The sequence below is a fragment of the Etheostoma cragini genome, chromosome 16 (genome assembly GCF_013103735.1).
Source record: "Etheostoma cragini isolate CJK2018 chromosome 16, CSU_Ecrag_1.0, whole genome shotgun sequence".
NCBI classification, from domain to species: domain Eukaryota; kingdom Metazoa; phylum Chordata; class Actinopteri; order Perciformes; family Percidae; genus Etheostoma; species Etheostoma cragini.
In genome coordinates this window covers 7,219,991-7,238,645 of record NC_048422.1, presented here as the reverse complement: position 1 = coordinate 7,238,645, position 18,655 = coordinate 7,219,991, and the positions used below count along the sequence as shown (strand labels likewise).

The 18,655-nt window shown below is 40.0% G+C and overlaps 1 protein-coding gene across 11 annotated transcripts in view; it reads left to right on the top strand.

Annotated features, from left to right (window-relative positions):
• Positions 1 to 18,655, top strand: part of vav2 (vav 2 guanine nucleotide exchange factor) — a 205,703-nt gene that overhangs the window by 153,527 nt on the left and 33,521 nt on the right. For all 11 annotated transcript variants that reach the window (XM_034895972.1, XM_034895968.1, XM_034895971.1 and 8 more), the window contains exons 3-4: positions 1,005 to 1,063; positions 10,253 to 10,321. In XM_034895972.1, the coding sequence (XP_034751863.1) occupies positions 1,005 to 1,063; positions 10,253 to 10,321 (128 nt within the window). The remainder of the gene's footprint in view (positions 1 to 1,004; positions 1,064 to 10,252; positions 10,322 to 18,655) is intronic.

Below are 18,655 nucleotides of genomic sequence, written 5' to 3'. Positions count from 1 at the left end.
TTTTTTTTTCATTTAAGTGGTTGCTCATACAAAGTAGTTTAATAATGGCTCTTCCCTTGTGTCATATAGTACCGGTACCTTTGCTGTTGATTGTTGCCTTTGAACGTTGTTTAGCTACTTTTAATTACTTTCATAGTGAAATGCATAGTGAAATGCATAGCCCAAACAATATGGGATTTTTGAGACCAATATTAATTTTAGAGGGGAAGATTTCTGATGTGGCGACCAATATAGTGAATTTATAAGCTGAAATAATAAAGCCCTTTTCTTTGTGGACTATGACTACTGTATGCAAAGGTACTCAGGAGGCTGTGATTAACATTATTATACATTCAATGTAATAGCTTGTCAATAAAAAAATACAAATAAAAGAAATAGCTGAAGAAACATGAGTTTGTTTGTATGTCTGGCATCAGTTAACTGCTGACAATTTAAATAAAACACTATATATTTACAGCAATTCTAAAAATCACCTCAAGCACAATTTTCTGCATTAGGCTATATGTTCTATAAAAAAAAAAAGTTGTCATATGCTCAATACCAGATAGATGCTGAAAGCTGAATGTCTGTAAGCCAGTATCAGCCGATGAAATCGTCGGATGATTTGTTTTTTACTTACTTTTTAAGTTGCCTTGGATGGTTAACTTTTTTGTTACTTTTAGTTACTATTGTTGATTTATTGTTGCCCCTGGTGGTTTATCTTTCAGTTACTGTTATAGATGATTGCTGCCTCTGACTGCTTATCTTTTTATTACATTTGTTGCTGACTGCTTTTATGGTCTTGTTTGTTTTGTCTGATCCCCATTAGCTTATCCAAAGTATGTAGTTATCCTGGAGTCTGTATTAAATAATACAGTATCACAGTATAACAGCATCAATTTAGACATAAAAGGCAGAAGAAACAAATGATAAACCTAGCAAATGAAGGGAATGGATGTTGCAAATAAAATGGCAATAAAATAATGAATTATGTGTTTATCTGTCAATCTCTGTGTTTATTTCAGGTAATCTCCGCTCTGTCAAGGATCTCCCACCACAGCATCGCACAAATCAAAGGCATCAGGTATGTGTGTCATTTTTAATTCTCTCATTTATCATTTGAACAGCCAAAGCACTCAAGAGTATCTGTGTCAAAGAAACCATTTGGATGAATGTATTCCGCATTTACTTGTAGTCCTATGTTAATATGGAGGTCGCTATAAACATCTGCTGCTCATTTACAAGTCAATTTCCATTTTTAGGCAATTAGTAGCAGCTTTAAGCTGTTAAGCTTTAAGCAAGTTGTCTTGCAGGGCACAACGCCACCCACATTTCCATCTGTCACTCAAACTGTATTGCAGTAACCTATTACACCTCAATCTGAGTCAGAATACTACATTGCATTGAGAGGTCAGTTCTCACAGATATTGATGAAACTGAGTGAGTTATTCACACTGCTAAATCAAATCTGGAATGGGCTTCTGATTTCTCTTCATTTGCACAATCTGCTTGGAGCTTGGTGGTTCACCGGCGCCACATAAAAAGCCATTTTGTCCGTCTGGGTAATGAGAAGATGGAGCGCGCCCATTAGGAGCCATGCGAGGAAGAGAAGAGAGGAGAGAGGGGAGAGAAAGCAGCTCCCTTGTCATTATTAAAGACAACACAACCCGCTGACAGCTGGCTAATTCACACTGAACATTTTGCTGGGAGGTGTCAAAACCAAGGCTCATTTGACCTCAGTGGAAAGCACACTCTGGACTTTCTGGTGCTGAGCTATTGCTATCTCAGAAATCTGAAAATCTGAGTAAAACACTGAATTCCTTTTGTAGCCCTGAGGGTTACCCTGACCTCTTATCTTGATATGGAGGTGAATGTGAATACACAACCTTGTAGGGATCAATGACTTTATTAAATCAAGTCACATTTGACTCTTGGCCTGAACAGGAACGCATTCATTAAGGTAATTGGATGGTACACTGAACTACATTCCCTCATGGGGACGTGTCAACATAGAGGTTGCATTGGCAAAATGGTCTTACTAAACATTAATATCTTGGTAATTGGTCATTAATATGTAATCAGTCATACTTTAATAATAAAAAAAATTAAAAAATTAAAAAATTCTTTACATTTTTATCATTTTTAATGTCAAACATAAAATGTGTTGGAAGTGTGTAATAGACAGTAATACAAACTTCACATTTGTTGTTCTGTAGATAGTTTAAATGTTGCTTTCTCCGTCTCCGCCGTGACAAATGTGTATTTCCCTGTTGCGTCAAGTCCGCATGGTGTTTCATGTTAAATTTTTAAAAACAAAAACATGCTCACCTTTTGTTTATTGCAAGTCCATTATTCACTTGCTTTCTAGCTCTGGTTTCCTCTGTAATAAGCTAAGAAAATGTCTGGGTCTCTTAGGCCTAGTCCACGTGTACATTTTTTAAAAGATTTCTATGCCTTTTGGCCTTTCGTCCATAGGCAAACTGCATTTTAGGTCAGTGTTTACCGCGTTGTGTTGTGCACACAGAAAAAATCACTGTATTATGCTTACAATGTTACAGCGTGTGCTGTAAATCTCCTTTTTCAGGTGTCAAAATGAGGCAATATTTTTTTGAAATGGCAGTCATGACCAAAACACTACCAGTGTCAGCCACTTGCTAAAAGTACTTTATACACATATATCACACATGCGCATCTTCCACTTTATTGAGGAACATTGCGGTCAATGCACTATTGCAGCCAGGTAGCCTTTCGTAAATTACTTTTTGTCAGGCTTCTGATTGGCCAATTTCTTCTTTTTCTTTGCGTGATTGGCCAATCTCGTTTCAGTGTTATAGTGCCACCTGTTGGTTTGTGAGTTTTTGCATTTTCACTTGGATCTAGATGTTTTTGCATTTGTGGTTGTCCAACAAGACAACCTGTAGGGGGACCGAAGCAGGAAAGGTGACATAGTGTAGCTTTAAAGAATCTTGAGTTCCTCATTGGAGGTCTCGATGCCTAGACATTAATCCCACAGTCTCAGATCATTAATGGAACCCACATCAGGCCAGTAATTGTATTTTAAAATGCTCAAAAAGTTCCTCTCTGTTCGGTAACATTGCTACAGGGATGTCCATTGACCTTCTGTTGAAGCCCATCGATCTTGTCTTTCATGTGTGTTCACTGTAATCAGGCATTGACAGCTCATGTCTGAGCACTGTGTCAGCTTTATTGTGAATGCTCCTCTACACTGGACACATAATCAAATATTCATCTGAGCAGTTCCCTCTCCTTCATCCTGTCATTTCTATTCTTTCTTATGTCGACAGACACATATGGAATTTCCCTCTTTTTTCTCATTGTCAATATTTTTGTCCCAGTCTAACATCTTTTACATTTCACATCAACTCAGTTGAGTGACTTCACATCCCACAGTGCTCTTACTATCAATCTCACGTAACACACATGAGTCTGATTTGATAACAGAAATGAAGATAAGTTCGCTTTCAATTGTTTCTCTGCCTCATGGAGAGTTTTTCCCCTCGGTTTCACCTCTCAGGCTGCTGACACGATGCTTTGCAGACTCAATTCAGAGAGAAATGTCTTTGCTTTCCTCTGTATTATTTAGTTAGCGAATCCTAAATTGTGTTTATGAATTTACAGTGGGACGATTTGTTATTTAGCATTCTCATAAAAATATGCAATGAACATCATTCAAAGACAAGGACTTATTGGAACTGTTTGAAGCTACATTTCAGTCTTTAACCCTTTGCAGCTTCAACTTTTATTTTATTTTTATTTGGTCCAGTTAAGGAACCTCTGATTTCATTATGTCCCCCTCCCCCCTCTTCAGAAAGCCAACATACATTGGTGATATTGTCTACAACCCTAAATCTTTGAACAATGTATCATAGAAACTGTCAATCAAAACCTTAAATCCTCTTTGTGTTGATGCCTTCTGTCCCCTTCTCTTTGTGTCCTGGGAGTTGACATTGTGTGTCAGCTTATCTAATGTATAAGCCTGTGTCATCCTCTGTGCCGTATACCTTCACTCTCCTAGTTCATCACTTATCCATGCTTTTGGAGTTTGTGTGTCTGTGTGTGCGTCTCTCTGTGTTTGTGTTTGTGTGTGTGTATATATATACATCAGGGTTGCAGAGTGTAAAAGACCTCAGCTCAGCATCAAGACTACAGTTGAGGAGAAGGTATTTATAAAGGGTTTATATAAGGGCCCCCTCTGAAAAGCTCTTAGAAGCTTATTTGGGTTCCCCATTTCACACAGCTGGCAAATGATCATTGTACCTCATGAAATCGTTTTTAAATATTCAATGATATTGTGTGAAATAAACAAAATGAAACAAAGGACACCTGATCATTTGGTCTAACTGAGTATCTATAACAGTAGTCTTGGCTCACGATAAATACTGTCTGCATAGAAACAAACTTGCTGAAAACTTAAAAGCGTTAGATTCAAATAATTGAAATAAATGGCGTTATCAACAAGATTGGGCTTATAGAGCAGATTGTAAAGGAAAATGTGACTACACAAACTGTAGTTTTATTAATTTCTTATTCAATACCACATATCAAAAGAAAAACAATAATTATTAATAATATAAATAAAAAGAAGAAAAATGTGAAAAGAAGAAAAAGAGAAAAAAAAACAATAGAAAAAAAAAGGAAAAAAACACACGTGTTGTTAGTCATTTCTTAAATGACTCACAACTGAATTGAAGTTAGAATCACAGTTCTAAGCAAGGCTGAATCTCACTTCCCTTAAAATACATCCCCGCTTTCTCCCCTTGCTTCCTTTCCTCGCGTCTTATTCTGTCCCACCAAGGAAGCATGGGAGAGAGGGGAAATTATTAATAAATATTAAGGACAAAGGAAAAAAGGGAGAGTGTTTTCAAAGGGATGAGACGTCCTTTCCTCTGAATCGTCACATGGATTTTGTCAGCTCTACAGGCGGAGTAGGAACCGGCTTTCAGCTAAACGGCTTCTGGGAAGGCTGCTCTCCTGTATCTTCGCTCATCCTCCCTCGGAGATCCCTCCTCGACTCTCGATGATCGCTCCTCGGGGCAGGAATAAGAGCTTTTAGAAGGCATTCAAGAAGGAGTGCCAGAAAAACTTCTGGTTCAACCGAGGAGCAAGGAGCTATCAAATAAGAGAAGTGAGAACCAGCCCAGGAGTAGAATAAGCAGCTACAGTGTAGAGGACTTCATTGGAATTAGGATCCAGCGGGACCCAGCACAAATCCTGTGGGTGTGGGCGCTTTTAACGTTTCTGCAGATAAAAGTGGGTGGTCCAAAAATACCCAGCCTGATCGACAGGGACTGACATAAAATACGTTACAGTATGTTGAAAGACACGGTAACAACACAAAAGGAAACAACATGAGCAAAACAAGCCACAGCCAACCACACGTTCTAAAATAATAAGTGAAATAAATAGATTAATGCAATGTCACTGTGCCCCCATAGCCCTAGAATAATTCATTATTGCACTAGCATTATGTAATTATGCAGTACATGACAAACAACAGAAACAGTCCCGCACAGGGCTGTGTAACACTGTCAAGAATCACTCTCTGCACGTTGCCTCGTCCCTCCTTTTCCACATCCTGTCGGCAGGGCTCTGCCCCCTCACACCACTGAATTACATCACACAAGTGGTTGTCACAATGCACAGTACATCCACTCCTCATGTTCTACTCATGTTTTAATGCATCACATGTGCTAATGTAAATGTGGAAATAACATGCAAAGAAAGAGGCTCACTCATATGTTATTTTGCACACACACATGTACACATCCTCCCCAAGCCGCAGCGAGGGGGGTTGTTTGATGGACAGGCATGGTACAATAAGTGGCAAAGTGCACAGGCTTGCTCAAGATCCAGCGATTTATCGACCTCTGCAGAAACAAAGCCGTGTCCTGGGACGGGAAACTGCTTCAGACTCCGACCGTTTACAGCTAACAACTACACTTTTGTTCTGTTGTTCGACAATAATTGATCAATGGGACCGGCTCACTGCGGCTTTGTCCAGCAGACATTTCCTTTACGCCAGCACTGGCTTTAACAAAGCATAGGAAGTAGGAAAGAAATTAGGCATGGTACAATGAAATAAAAAAGATACAATACCATAAACACACAAATGCACACAGCCAATCCCTCATGACCCTCGCGAAGCCCCCTTCACCCCCACACGGTCGGGTGAAAATAACAGGTAATGCTTTATTGTATAGCTTCCTAGGATTTTCCTAGAAAGAACTAAGTAATTTGGTAGATATTATATTTAAAAACAATTCCCTTCAAAGAAACTTTCAGTTTAAATACAAGTAAATATCCATTGATATTTGTTTTCATAAATGGAGTTTTTTATTCTCTACATACTTCTATGCTGAATTGTATGTGTTCTTGTGGATAAATTTCACATTTTTACACATACACTTAATAAAAGTCTCTCTTGGTTAGGCTTGCAATTTATTGGAATGAATCAATTGGGAGTTGATTTGATTGGGACTAAATGAACAGTTTATTTTCTTTCATCTATTTATAATACCAAAGGAGAGACTTGTAAAATAAAACAAACAAAAGAAAACACAACGAAATCAACAAAATACAAAAAGTACAATGAATTCCATTTAAAAGGGGATAGATAAAGATAAAAAAGAAAAAGCCGAAGAAAAAAGGAAAAGAAATAAGTTGGAATGGATACATTTAGCTTTAACATATATTGATCTACCTGCTGTACACACACACACAGACAAACACGCACACAAAAACACACACAGATAGTATTTGATGTGGTCAGACAACCATATCATCCTAATTTTACCTAAATACTGTATATAATTTTAACTTTTACAGAATCACTTGCACTCCAGATAATCCAGATAAAATATGTAAAACAAACGTGAATAAGCCAAATCATGAGGGCCGGTGGCGTTATACAAATACACTTTGTACTCTGATTACAAAGGAAATACTTTTCATGTACCACAACATCCTCTCTGGTTTACCACATAGTGTTCAGGCCTGAACAACATGAAGCAACACGCCTGCAGGAAAAGACAGTAGAGCCCTTTTGAATAGCGATGAGATGGCTCATCATTGGAGCCCTGATGAAATTATAAACGTACTTCAATTACACCTGGTTGTATCATTTTAGCGAAATGAAAACGGCAGCATTGGGCAATGCTTGGATCCGCAAAACAACACTGAGGTGATACATATGGGCACGTATCTGCACAAACTACTATGTAATTAAATTTAGCCCTGCGGGACTCCATTAATAACTTATAATATAATGCACATTTCATTGGCGGGGGCCATCAGATGTGGGTGTGTTATTACACTCTGGAGGAAGCACCATCTGCGCTCATAACAGTGAGTGAGAAAGTAACATGAATCAAATGAGGCCGTTTTTGTGTTATGATTCCTAAATAATTTTACTTGTAATTAGCTCTTGGAAATACAGAGGTTTTAATGAAGCTACGCGTATGTGTGTGTAAGTGTGTATGTGTGCGTGCGCACAGGCTTGAGGGTGACCGGCTGGCCTTTGAGTATCTAGTTGAGCATTCATTAACTTGATGGCTGACACACTCTTTCAACGTGACCACTGTTTTAATTACTTAAAGGCTAATTGCTGGTGTCACACAGATACACACACACACACACACACACACACACACACACACACACACACACACACACACACACACACACACACACAGCTAAATCGATAAGACGAACTACGGTTTTTATTGCTTTTTTACACTTGCACTATAACTGTCTCTTAGTGAGATATTTGGCCTTCACACAACGACAGGTCACTGCTGTCGGTTCTTTACGAAGACGTGTTATCACAATAAAGCGCCTCAGTCATCTGATCCTATCTCGGCTTAGACTCAGCCAAAGGATTTCAAATAGGAGTGCGTACAGAAAGTTGAGTGCCTTTTATAAGAGCTTTGAATGTCTGGTCTTTGACACTCAACTGTTCAATATCATCTCCCAGCTCACTTCACAGCCAGCGACAACACACATACAGACATTCTTTATTGTTTACTGTGGCGTCTCTCTCCTGCTACAAAATCTTTCTCGCACATTAGCACATGGTAACATCCGTTCATTTATATTTGGGCTGTGCATTATATCAGCCATCAGCAAGCCCTTCCACATATTACAAATCACTACTATGACCACCTGACTATGCCCAATGATTTTTTGCGTGTGGTACAAAAATTAAGCAATAAGCATTGCCCCTGCACGTAATTGAGGCAGCAATCATGTTTCCAATCACAATAGAATCAGGAAAACAGATTCTTCCTCAGGAAGACCAACAGATAAGGATCCCTCGCATAAAAACAATACAATTATTTAGAAAATAAACACTTTTAAATACACAATTAAAAAAAGATAAGGGGGGGGGGGGCATCTGAGCTGTCATTTTCTCAAAGGCAGAGCAGGATACCCAGGGAGAATACATTAAATGAAACTATACCCAAGTTCACAGTCCAGCCACTGCTGTCTTTTCAACTGATTATGAATCAAAGAGGTACTGTAGGCACAGCTTTAACCTCACTCTCCCTGTGACCTGAAACACTCTCTCGCTCTGTTCTCCATCTCTTTCTTGAATAATGAGTCCTTTGCGTGTGTGTCCAGTGGCTCTTTTATATACTTTTTTGGGGCATTTTTTCGCTTTTCTGTTAGACACGACCGATGAACCTATGAAAGGGGAGAGAGAAGGGGAATAACATGCAGCAAAGGGCCGCAGCTCAGAGTCAAATCCAGGGCCCTTTGCGCCGAGGAGCAAACCCCCACACATGGTCGCCCGCTCTATCAACTGAGCCAGCCGGGCACCCGGGCCGAGTGGCTCTTTGACAGTTAGAAAAGGGCTCATGTGTTCAGTAGTTCCATCATTCAGACGGGCTAACGCAAGGCTAACCTGACAGGGCTGTTTACTGCAGCAGGAACCACTGCATGCAGCTGGCGTGCACAAGAGTTATTAAGGTAACAGTATGCTTATATCCTGGTGAAAACAAACAGACCTAAAGACAGACAGCAAACTCCTTTGACAATAACATTGTCAGGACCTTTGGGTACTTTGAAAGCTGGTAATGATTGTAATGAACAATTTTCTTCCCAAAGTGTTCTTTTCTTATAAAACATTTTACCATTCTAATAGAATGGAGGCTCACAGAAATAGCCTGTAAGATTAAAATGAATCCGGAGTATCTCTTATAAACAGGGGAGGGATTAGTTTAAAAAAACATGCTTTTTCCGTTTCAGTAACTTTAGCGTGGTTGATGATTAGCACCGATCGTGACCTCTCTGATTTTAATGAGCTTCAATTGTGCACGGCATTAAGCTAATAGGCAATAATTTGTAGCAATCAGCTCTTGTTCAAGAAAGGAGCAAAACGACATCATAAACACAGTCGGCCACCTGAGATATAATCATGCACTTCACAACCATGTTTGCAGAAAGCAGATATCTTAAAAAAAAAAAAAATTGAAATAAATCCACCCTGTTTAATGAGCTAATTGATTAGTCATTCATTTTAATGCTCTGCCACTTCCCAGGAGGGTTGTTTTCGTTGACGCTGCGTTGGCGGAAATGATAATTTTAAGAAGAGGATCGGGAGGAATCACTCACCTTATCGCACTACTGGCCGACAGGAATGCTCTTATTTATGTTAACTAGCCTGCAGTGCATCTCAAAAACAATAATTATTCATATATCTACTGTATATATTTTTATACAATAAGTGAACGTATAAAGTAAGTGGAGAAGATCACTTTTGCTGAATACAAAAACAGGAGACTTTATTATTTTCAATATTTTATGCTGTGCATTGTCCCTGAGGGTCCTTGAAAGCTGCCCAAACCCCCTGAGGGGATTTATAAGACACCTGGCCATCCATCTGAGAAAAAAAAGACTGTTTTCTGTCCTGAACTCCTGGGAAAGTTGGCTCTGTGAAGGTTCTAGGTAGTTATCTGTCAGCAGCAGCGTGTTGATGTGTTTTGACAATGTTGTTTGTGAGTGATGGGGTCCTCTGTTGAATACATCTTGCTATGTTGGTGCTAAAGTGATGGAGCTAAGAGTGACAACCTGGCAGATAGGACACACCGTTTGTGACTGCTTATTTTTCTACCTGGGAAACTGTAGTGTGTGTACTCATATTTTGTACTCTCTCTCACTCTTGTGTTTGTGTGTGTGTGTGTGTGTGTGTGTGTGTGTGTGTGTGTGTGTGTGTGTGTGTGTGTGTGTGTGTGTGTGTGTGTGTGTGCACCAGGCCCTTTCCATCAGAGGACACAGCTCTGAATGAGGATGATGTGTACCGGAGCCTTGAAGAGCTGGCAGAGTAAGAATGCAGTCCATAACACACACATTCAATTACATTTTATTTATAGTATCAAATCATAACAAGAGTTATCTCGAGACACTTTACAAATAGAGTAGGTCTAGACCACACTCTATAATTTACAACGTTCTAACAATTCTAGTAATTCCCCCAAGAGCAAGCATAGTGCGACAGTGGCGAGGACAAACTCTCTTTTAGGAAGAAACCTCCGCCAGACCCAGGCTCTTGATAGGCGGTGTCTGACGGTGCCGGTTGGGGATGTCATGATTAGTGGCAATAAAGATCATTTCTTGTGAACACAAAACACACACACACACAAACACACACACACACACACAAACATCATCATCAAGACATGTTGTTAGTTTTTAGCTATTGTCGAGAATCATTCAGAGGTTTAAAACCTTGGATAGCTTTAAACATATATTCATCTAGATTCAATGTTCCAGCAGATTAAAAAGCAGTTGTTTACTGCTGCAAAAGGTCATTGCTTTTATGCGTTTGAGCTCAGCAAATGCTTCTAAATTAAAGAAAAATTCAAAAGATCTTCTCATTGTACTGCAAAGGACCTTTTTATTGTCAAAATACCATACATAACAGTTCTCTACCCTTCATGTATATAACAGGCAACTTGCAACGTTTCAAAGTTAAGTGTGATTGCCACTTCTTCCAACTCCCTAACTGCATAATTACATACGCGTGGAGCCTTTTGTCACTCTTCCCGTTTCCATGGTGACACCAGCTTTGCTATGGCTTCGGGTGTGGCTGCCCTCTTCCCTCCCTCGCTGCCTGCCATCCTATATGGCTGGCTGCCTGGTTTGGTGTGAGGGTTGTTGCTGGGTGTGAAAGAGAGTGAAAAGGTCTCAGAGTTGCCAGAGGTTCCAGCGGTGACAGCAGCCGCTCGACTCAGATTAATGGAGAATAATTAGTTAACTGCTCTGAGATGGGTGTCATTCATCACAGAAAGATAGGAGGTAGGAGAGTGGCAGATAGAAAGGACAGCATGCAGGCTGTAGATATATGCATGCTGAATACATGATTGTGGTGTCCGTTGGGGGATGAGGAATGTGCTCTTGCTAGAGGAGAGGAGTGCCAGCCAAGCAGGCTAATGCTGGATTAGAGTGCAGGTTAGCATGTATGTAGCCCTGCAAGCTTTAAACATGGGCCCTTGCCTGAAAACTGAACTGATACCTGCACTAAAAGTGATCCTGAAGATAGCAAAGGAAATACTTAACATGCATTGATTCGGTTTCACAAAAAAAAAAACGAACATACCGTAGGCTATTGTCTTTCATCATAGTCTTGTGCCAAAACGTCTCCTGCAGAGAACAGAGACGTTTTTCTTCTATTTCATAAAAGGAAGAAGGCAGACTAATGCCATTTCCTGTATTTACTGTAGGGGTGTAAATCACAGGTGTTTTCTCTTTGTATTGATGATATTGGATTGTTGATCATTGCATCGATATATTGATCCAGATCAATGTAGTGTTACACCTCTGATTTACTGACTGGTCTCTAAGTGCATCAGGAAATCAAAAGAGGCTACATTTTCAATATGTTAGGGTAATAAATAAATGTCAGCCACATAAAATAAATGTTACTTATATATGTGAATTACCATTGAAACATTCAGTGGCCATAGCAATTGCATGGTATCCATAGTAACAAGCATCACATAGTCCACCAGTAAAGCAAGGGAGCATAAAAGTAAGATTAGGATATATATACCATAATATTTCTATAGCTGGGGGGTTATGTTTTAAATTTTCCTCAAATTTCCTCCTTCCATTAATGGCTTTTGGTCCCTGTAACCATGGCAGCAGCTTCAATAACCCCGGAGCTTGAATTAATCTATATAGCTTTTCAACTGAAATGGTCAGTGGTGTTGTAACACGGTGCTCTTTATGTAACCTGTAGGTGCAGAGGGCTGGCTCGTGTTGAATGATTCATGCGGCTCTGCAGCACGGCTGCTCTTGACCTTTTACAAAGAACTTGCATGCATTTTCCTTTCATCAACGGACAGACACAGATTTGATTCATCAGCAGGTCCTGCACCCAATGCAGGTGGACACAGGTGGGCACATAGGCCACAGTAGCAATAACCCCGCTCCCAAAGACTTATAACTTAGTCGGAAATATTGATGGATGATTAATTTACAATGGGGTCATGAATGCACGACGAGTGAGTGTGAGGACAATGGTGATCTTACCACAGTAATAATAATCATTTTTTCAAGGATGTTGTACTATTTAAGAGCATACCAGAGGAAGCAAATAGTAAACAAGAGGACATCTGTTATCATAAAAAAAACAGCCTGTAAGGAATAAAACAGCAATATTGTAACCAAAAAATATTTAGTGTGAAAAAATAGAGGTGCATGGATAGAGCAGCGTAACGGCAAACAATAAAAATCTATAAAATAGCATCATTAAGTTCAGCGATAAGACGACAAAGGATACTAAGTGCAATGGAAAGCAATCTATAAAAATTGATTTTGAGGTGAGATTTTAAAACTGAGATCATGTCAGCAGACCAAACGTTAAATGGAAGAGTGTTCCAGCAGCCCAGGCAGCAAAAGATCGATCAAGTTTTCATTTTAATCTGAAGCAGCCAAAAGGTTTAAACTGATGGGTTCTCAGAGGTCACTGAGAATAGCTTGAAGTTCACTAGTACTCACTAACGTAATAATAGTGCGCTGTATTTAAAGATATCACTCATTTATCAGATACTTTGGCATTTCTGTGTGGCTGTTCTGCAGCCGACATATTGGTACACAAGAACATCTGATGTTGACCATGTAAAATTCTTATGAGGTTTAATAGAGGTGACTTACCTTGCTGCATGATTTCCATATTTACAACATCTTGTCGGAAGTATTCATAGCAGGTGAGGTGGATTGAGGCTTTAGGCGGTCAGTATGAGCTCAATTGGAAATGACTGCTGTAAATGAATGGCATTGAGATTATATGATGGGTGCAGGTGTATCTATTTGTGAAGCATTCTCCGGTTTGCATTCTGCTGGACCACATCTATGTCTGACTCAGGTAGAAGCCAGCCTCTACTTAATCGAGGTCTCCCGGGTTAATGTGGTAAACCTGGTATGTACTTCCTCCCTCTGGCTTTGTGATGTCAAGTCTTTATGTCACTTAACTCAGAGTCCTCCCTGTCTGGAATGACTCCATCCTGAAGTTGACATGATGGGGGTGGATCGGGCAGAGGCGCCAAGGGACTTTTTCCTCTATGAAAGCCACACATAGATTTCCATTCCGAAGCAAACAGTGTCACAAGTCCTTTGTGTCACTCTTTTGCAGTTTATTTTGCTCCATTAATCCCTTGGCTATATTGGCATGAAAAGTCAATAGCTTAAAAAATACTGTAGATTGAAGTCAGTCAAGGTATTATTTTTCTGCAAGGTACCTTTATACATTCAGGAAGTTTCACTGATAAGAGCAGAAAGGCCCTGATCACATTTGCACAGACGCACATTTATTTACACCTGGAAGCTGCCCAGTAGCATGTCCGTGGTGGTAATGAGAAAGTGGCAAATGTTGATTTTTTGCTTTACCCACCCAGATTTATCCGGCCGGTCCAGTTTGAACCAGCAACCTCTGGCCCCAGGGAGATAAACCCTGTTGATGTTGATGTCCACATGTAGTGCTGAACAATTAATCAATTTTATCAAAATTGCAAAATTGCCAAATGGATTATGCTGTAGTGCATTATCCAAATTTAAAGCAGGCACACAATTGTCTGTTGTGGTGCTGCAGACATGTCCTGGCCCAGACACTTATCATATTCTACAGACTCAGATAAAGTCTGCATATGATTCAGTTCCTCATAAAAAACAAATCAAACCGCAATCATAATGATTTTTTCTACGATTATGAGAATAATGATGCAAAGATGACAATTCTCTCCGATATTGTGCATTATATTGTAATTTCAAGATCAGTCAAAAATAATCACAATTAGATAGCTAACCCTCAGGATACATGTCCCAATTTTGCCTCACTGATGCTAAGGCATCAGCATGTTTTCCATTTCATCCACCATGTTCGCATTGTGAGGTGAAGTGATAAATGCATCCTCCAGGGGCCTTATACGTTAGCAGGTTTTGTGTGTTTCTTTTTTTGTTGACACACTTTCAGCTGTATAGATGCAGTGTGGCATCAGCAACATGCCAGGGCTCCACACATATTACATAACAGCTCTAACATAAAACAAATTCTGTATTGAAAAAACATTATTTTAATAGAAACGTCTAAGGCAGCCCAGCCTTTGGGGACCTAAAGACTCAGTAGCTTTGATATTGTGAGTCATACTCCATCCCTTCTCTCCTCTGATGTAACTCTATGTCATTGAGGCCTGGGAACAGAGGCTAACAGGCCCATTGCGTACTGTGTACTGGACAACCACTAGCATGTCACTGTGTAATCAGACAGAAAATCAGACCTAATTCATGAGTTCTCAGGACTTTGCTCCCGTTCTTTATCTCGCTGATGCATTCTGATGCATACACATGCACATGCACAAGCACAAATAACAATTGCATGTGAATAATTTATTTATGTCCACTAAAGCCCAAGAGACAAAGCAACGTAAATTGTAAAGTTAAGGTGTGGCAGATTTACACTGGTAAGAATTATGTCCCTCTATTTTCTCCCTCTTTGTCTTTCTTAGAACGCACACACACAGTGGCATTACTTATGCAAGCCTTGGCACCCTGAAGAAATAACCTTTACCATCAATACTACATGCCTAAACCCCAACTATTAACTAACATCAATCTTAACCTAATCCTATTCTTGAATTGACAGACCTACCTCCACAACGATGCAGAGGTGGCTCTGGCTAGTCCACACAGCATTCCGGGGTAGGACAAAATGTGCTTTGGTTTATTGGTATTTCTTTAAACCAATCACAATTGTCTTGGGCGGCTAAGCACCGTACGCAATAATGGAGCCTCTTCAAAATAGCCTCGGGAAGGAACTTACTTATTATTACTTGTTTTAGTCGTGCAACAGAAAACTCAGATTGGACAGGTAGTATACCTAGCTGTCTGGATTTACCCTGAGGAGCAGTTAACCATAGTCCCCAGAAATCAACCAGAGTTTATAATGCACACGAACACAAAGAAAGCAGAAGGTGAGGGGCAACCCCAGCATGGAAAGGACATCCAGCCATCAAACAGCCCAGTTAAGAATGGAGAAAAAAGCCAAAATGTCCTCAAGACTTCACTATCCAACATGTCATTACTATCCAGGTTTAAATTGGTCCTCACATTTGAGTATTTTTCATAAGCAACAGTCTTATATTTTAAAAAACATGCACTTGTGTATTAGGTGTACACAGTCCTACAATAGGACCTTGATATGGGGTTCATTATAGTTATTTGACTTAAGGATCAATGCATATTGACAGTGAAAACATCCAGTTAAGAAGTTCATTAATGGCATCCCTAATTAGAAATCTGCAGGAGTCTAGAGACTGTGATGATCTAAAGCAATCAGTGAAATGTGTATGGGCCCACACTGTCATTAGAATACTGATTCAACTGGCACATATTTGGAATAATCAATCAGTAAATAGACTATGAAGAAAAGCAAATCAGGAAAAGGGCAAAAAATTATGTCCAGTTGTCTAAAATGATAAATAATTCAAATCAAGCATTGTACAATAATTAGTTGGCATGTTCAACAGATCAAACGTCACATCAGAGAGACTTGGGAATAATGATAAATAGACTTTCAAATAACGTCACTTTCAATGTAAATGTGCTGTATTTATATAGCGCTTTTCCAGTCTTAACAACTGCTCAAAGCGCTTTTACATCTACAGGAAACATTCACCATTCACACACACACATATTCATACACTGTGGCCGGGGCTGCCGTACAAGGTGCCACCTGCTCATCAGATAAACATTCACACACTTTCACACTCCGATGCGCAGCACCGGGGGCACCTCGGGGTTCAGTGTCTTGCCCAAGGACACTTCGACAATGACCGCAGGGGCGGGGATCGAACCACCAACTTTCCGATTGGCAGGCAACCGCTCTACCACTGAGTCACAGCCGCCCCCAAATCCGTCAATGAAATCGGTTGTTGACAGGAAGCTTTTCCCCCAACCTGATGGGCCCTCAGCCACGTTGGTGTAATATAGCAGCCAGATAGTAATCATTGAGGAAAATTACACGTATCTTGAATTGACTAAATGGACCGAAGGAGATTTTGACAATGACAAAATGACCATGTTGAATATTTCCCTTTGACAAATATAGGATCAATAGATATAGATGACGGAAACCAGCGCAACACTTTTCTATTAAATGTTAATTCATTGTTCTTCTCTAGTCTTTTATGTACTTTTCTATAGTAAACATTTTAGTTTTTTTAGAATAGTTTTTTTCAAAGAGCTCAAACGTCAGCGTGGAGTGTGCTGTAGTCTCAAAGTTCAGAGAGAAGACACTGATTGGACAGCGTGGGCCTCCCACGCAGCCTTCTCCGTATTCATCAAGGACCACATTAACTTAATCAAGCAAGAAGAAGCATAGCACATGGGAATGAACCACGGCACCTCAATAAAAACTTCAAAAAACCACTGAACTTGTGTGACTACACAGCTGGATATTTGAGTGAGGGCAGTTCTATCATCGCTGATTTGTTTATACCCTATTCACTCAGACAGTGAAAGGCGGGATATTTAGCAAAGATGGCAGACTCAGAAGGTCTTATGTAGCCATGTCACAGTGGAGAAAATTCAATAACCTGAGTTATTTTTCATTTATTTTCAACCCGTGCCCATAAAGCTTGTAAGAATATTCATGAATTAATAAAGTTTGCAAAATCCCTACGAAATATCCCATTTCAAGGGTGTTAAAGTCAAATAAAATGTCCTGGTCGGAATCTGCTTGGTTTGGTGCTAGGGCAGCCAGGTTATGGCCCCCATTAGGCAAGAACAGGTGAAATTTCCTAAAGAATTCTCAAACATAAATATTTTGGCTGGGGATCACATTCAGACTCAATCCTGTTTTCGCCTGCTTCCACTCAGACCAGGTCAGAGCAAAAAGCTGGGAGGCATTAAGTGTCACACTCAAGGACATTTAAGCAGATTGGCCGCTTGCCATCTGTAAACCTTCTCCTTCTTTTCTAAGGATGTGAAGGCAGCAGACATTGGCAACTTTTGCACTACAATCTTTATTCATTGTATTTATTCATTAATTTCCCCAATAATTATTGTAGCGTGGCCAGCTAATCAATACAGCCAGGCGTCAAGCAAAAAAGGTACTGTAAAACCCTTAGCATTCAGTTGCCGAAATCTGCGTCAAAATGCGCACTCCTTCCCAGAGCCTTAACCTATACACCACATTCAGATTCAGTTGGGCTTTGACAGCAAACTTTCCCAGGATGCAAATATTGAATATGTCCATTGCAAATAAATGTCAACAAACCTGCATAAAAATCACGGGGAAAAAAACTTCTTGTAACTCCAGAACCTCAGGATCACCAGGATCATCAGAGAGGTTTCTTTAGTAGATATAGTAATTCACTCCTCTTTGTCTGTACGCCCATGGGCACATTGCAAAACAGGGACTGCTAAAAACTAATTTGGCATGATTGTAATGATGCCGGTATGCCATAATGTTGAAGCCCACAGCATAATTTACTGAATTAATGGCAACACACACAGGCATGATGCCGCTTTCACCTCACTACAATTGAGCTGGATGGATTTTTGTTTAAACATGCAGGCAGTTGCCAAGTTAGAAACCTGGGCCTCCATTATTTAGCAGGCTGTTCTTACTACTTTTATTTATTTACAGTATTTAATCATTTATCTCCTTTTCGCCGACCTAAAGCTCCCTGGTTATTAACTGCATCGATATGGGCTCATTGCCAAAGCGTATTCATGCTGAGGCTTCTCCACTGCCTCAATTAGTTTCCCAAACAATAATTGCTTTTACAGGAGAGAGGGAGATGCAGCATGGGCTCTCCTCTCAGAGCATAAGGGTCTATCCCAGAAGCTGCTCCTCTCCACAGTAACTGTCTGTGCTCTGCTGGCTGCATGCCTAATTAAAGGTCAGTTAGCTAGCTGGGTGCCAAAGCAGCATAAACACATTAAAGGGAAATGCCATTCAATGACGCAACTCATCGGGTACTGCGTCCCCTTCCCTGGAACACCAATATCACTCTTCAGGTAGTGCTGGTGATAATGAGCTTGTACTGCACTCTCAGCTGTCAAAACTGGCATTAGGTTGTTTAAAGTGGGCATACAGCGTGTGTCTTTTTGGCACAGTAAAAAGGATTTATCCTTTGAGTTGAGGTTGTGTTCC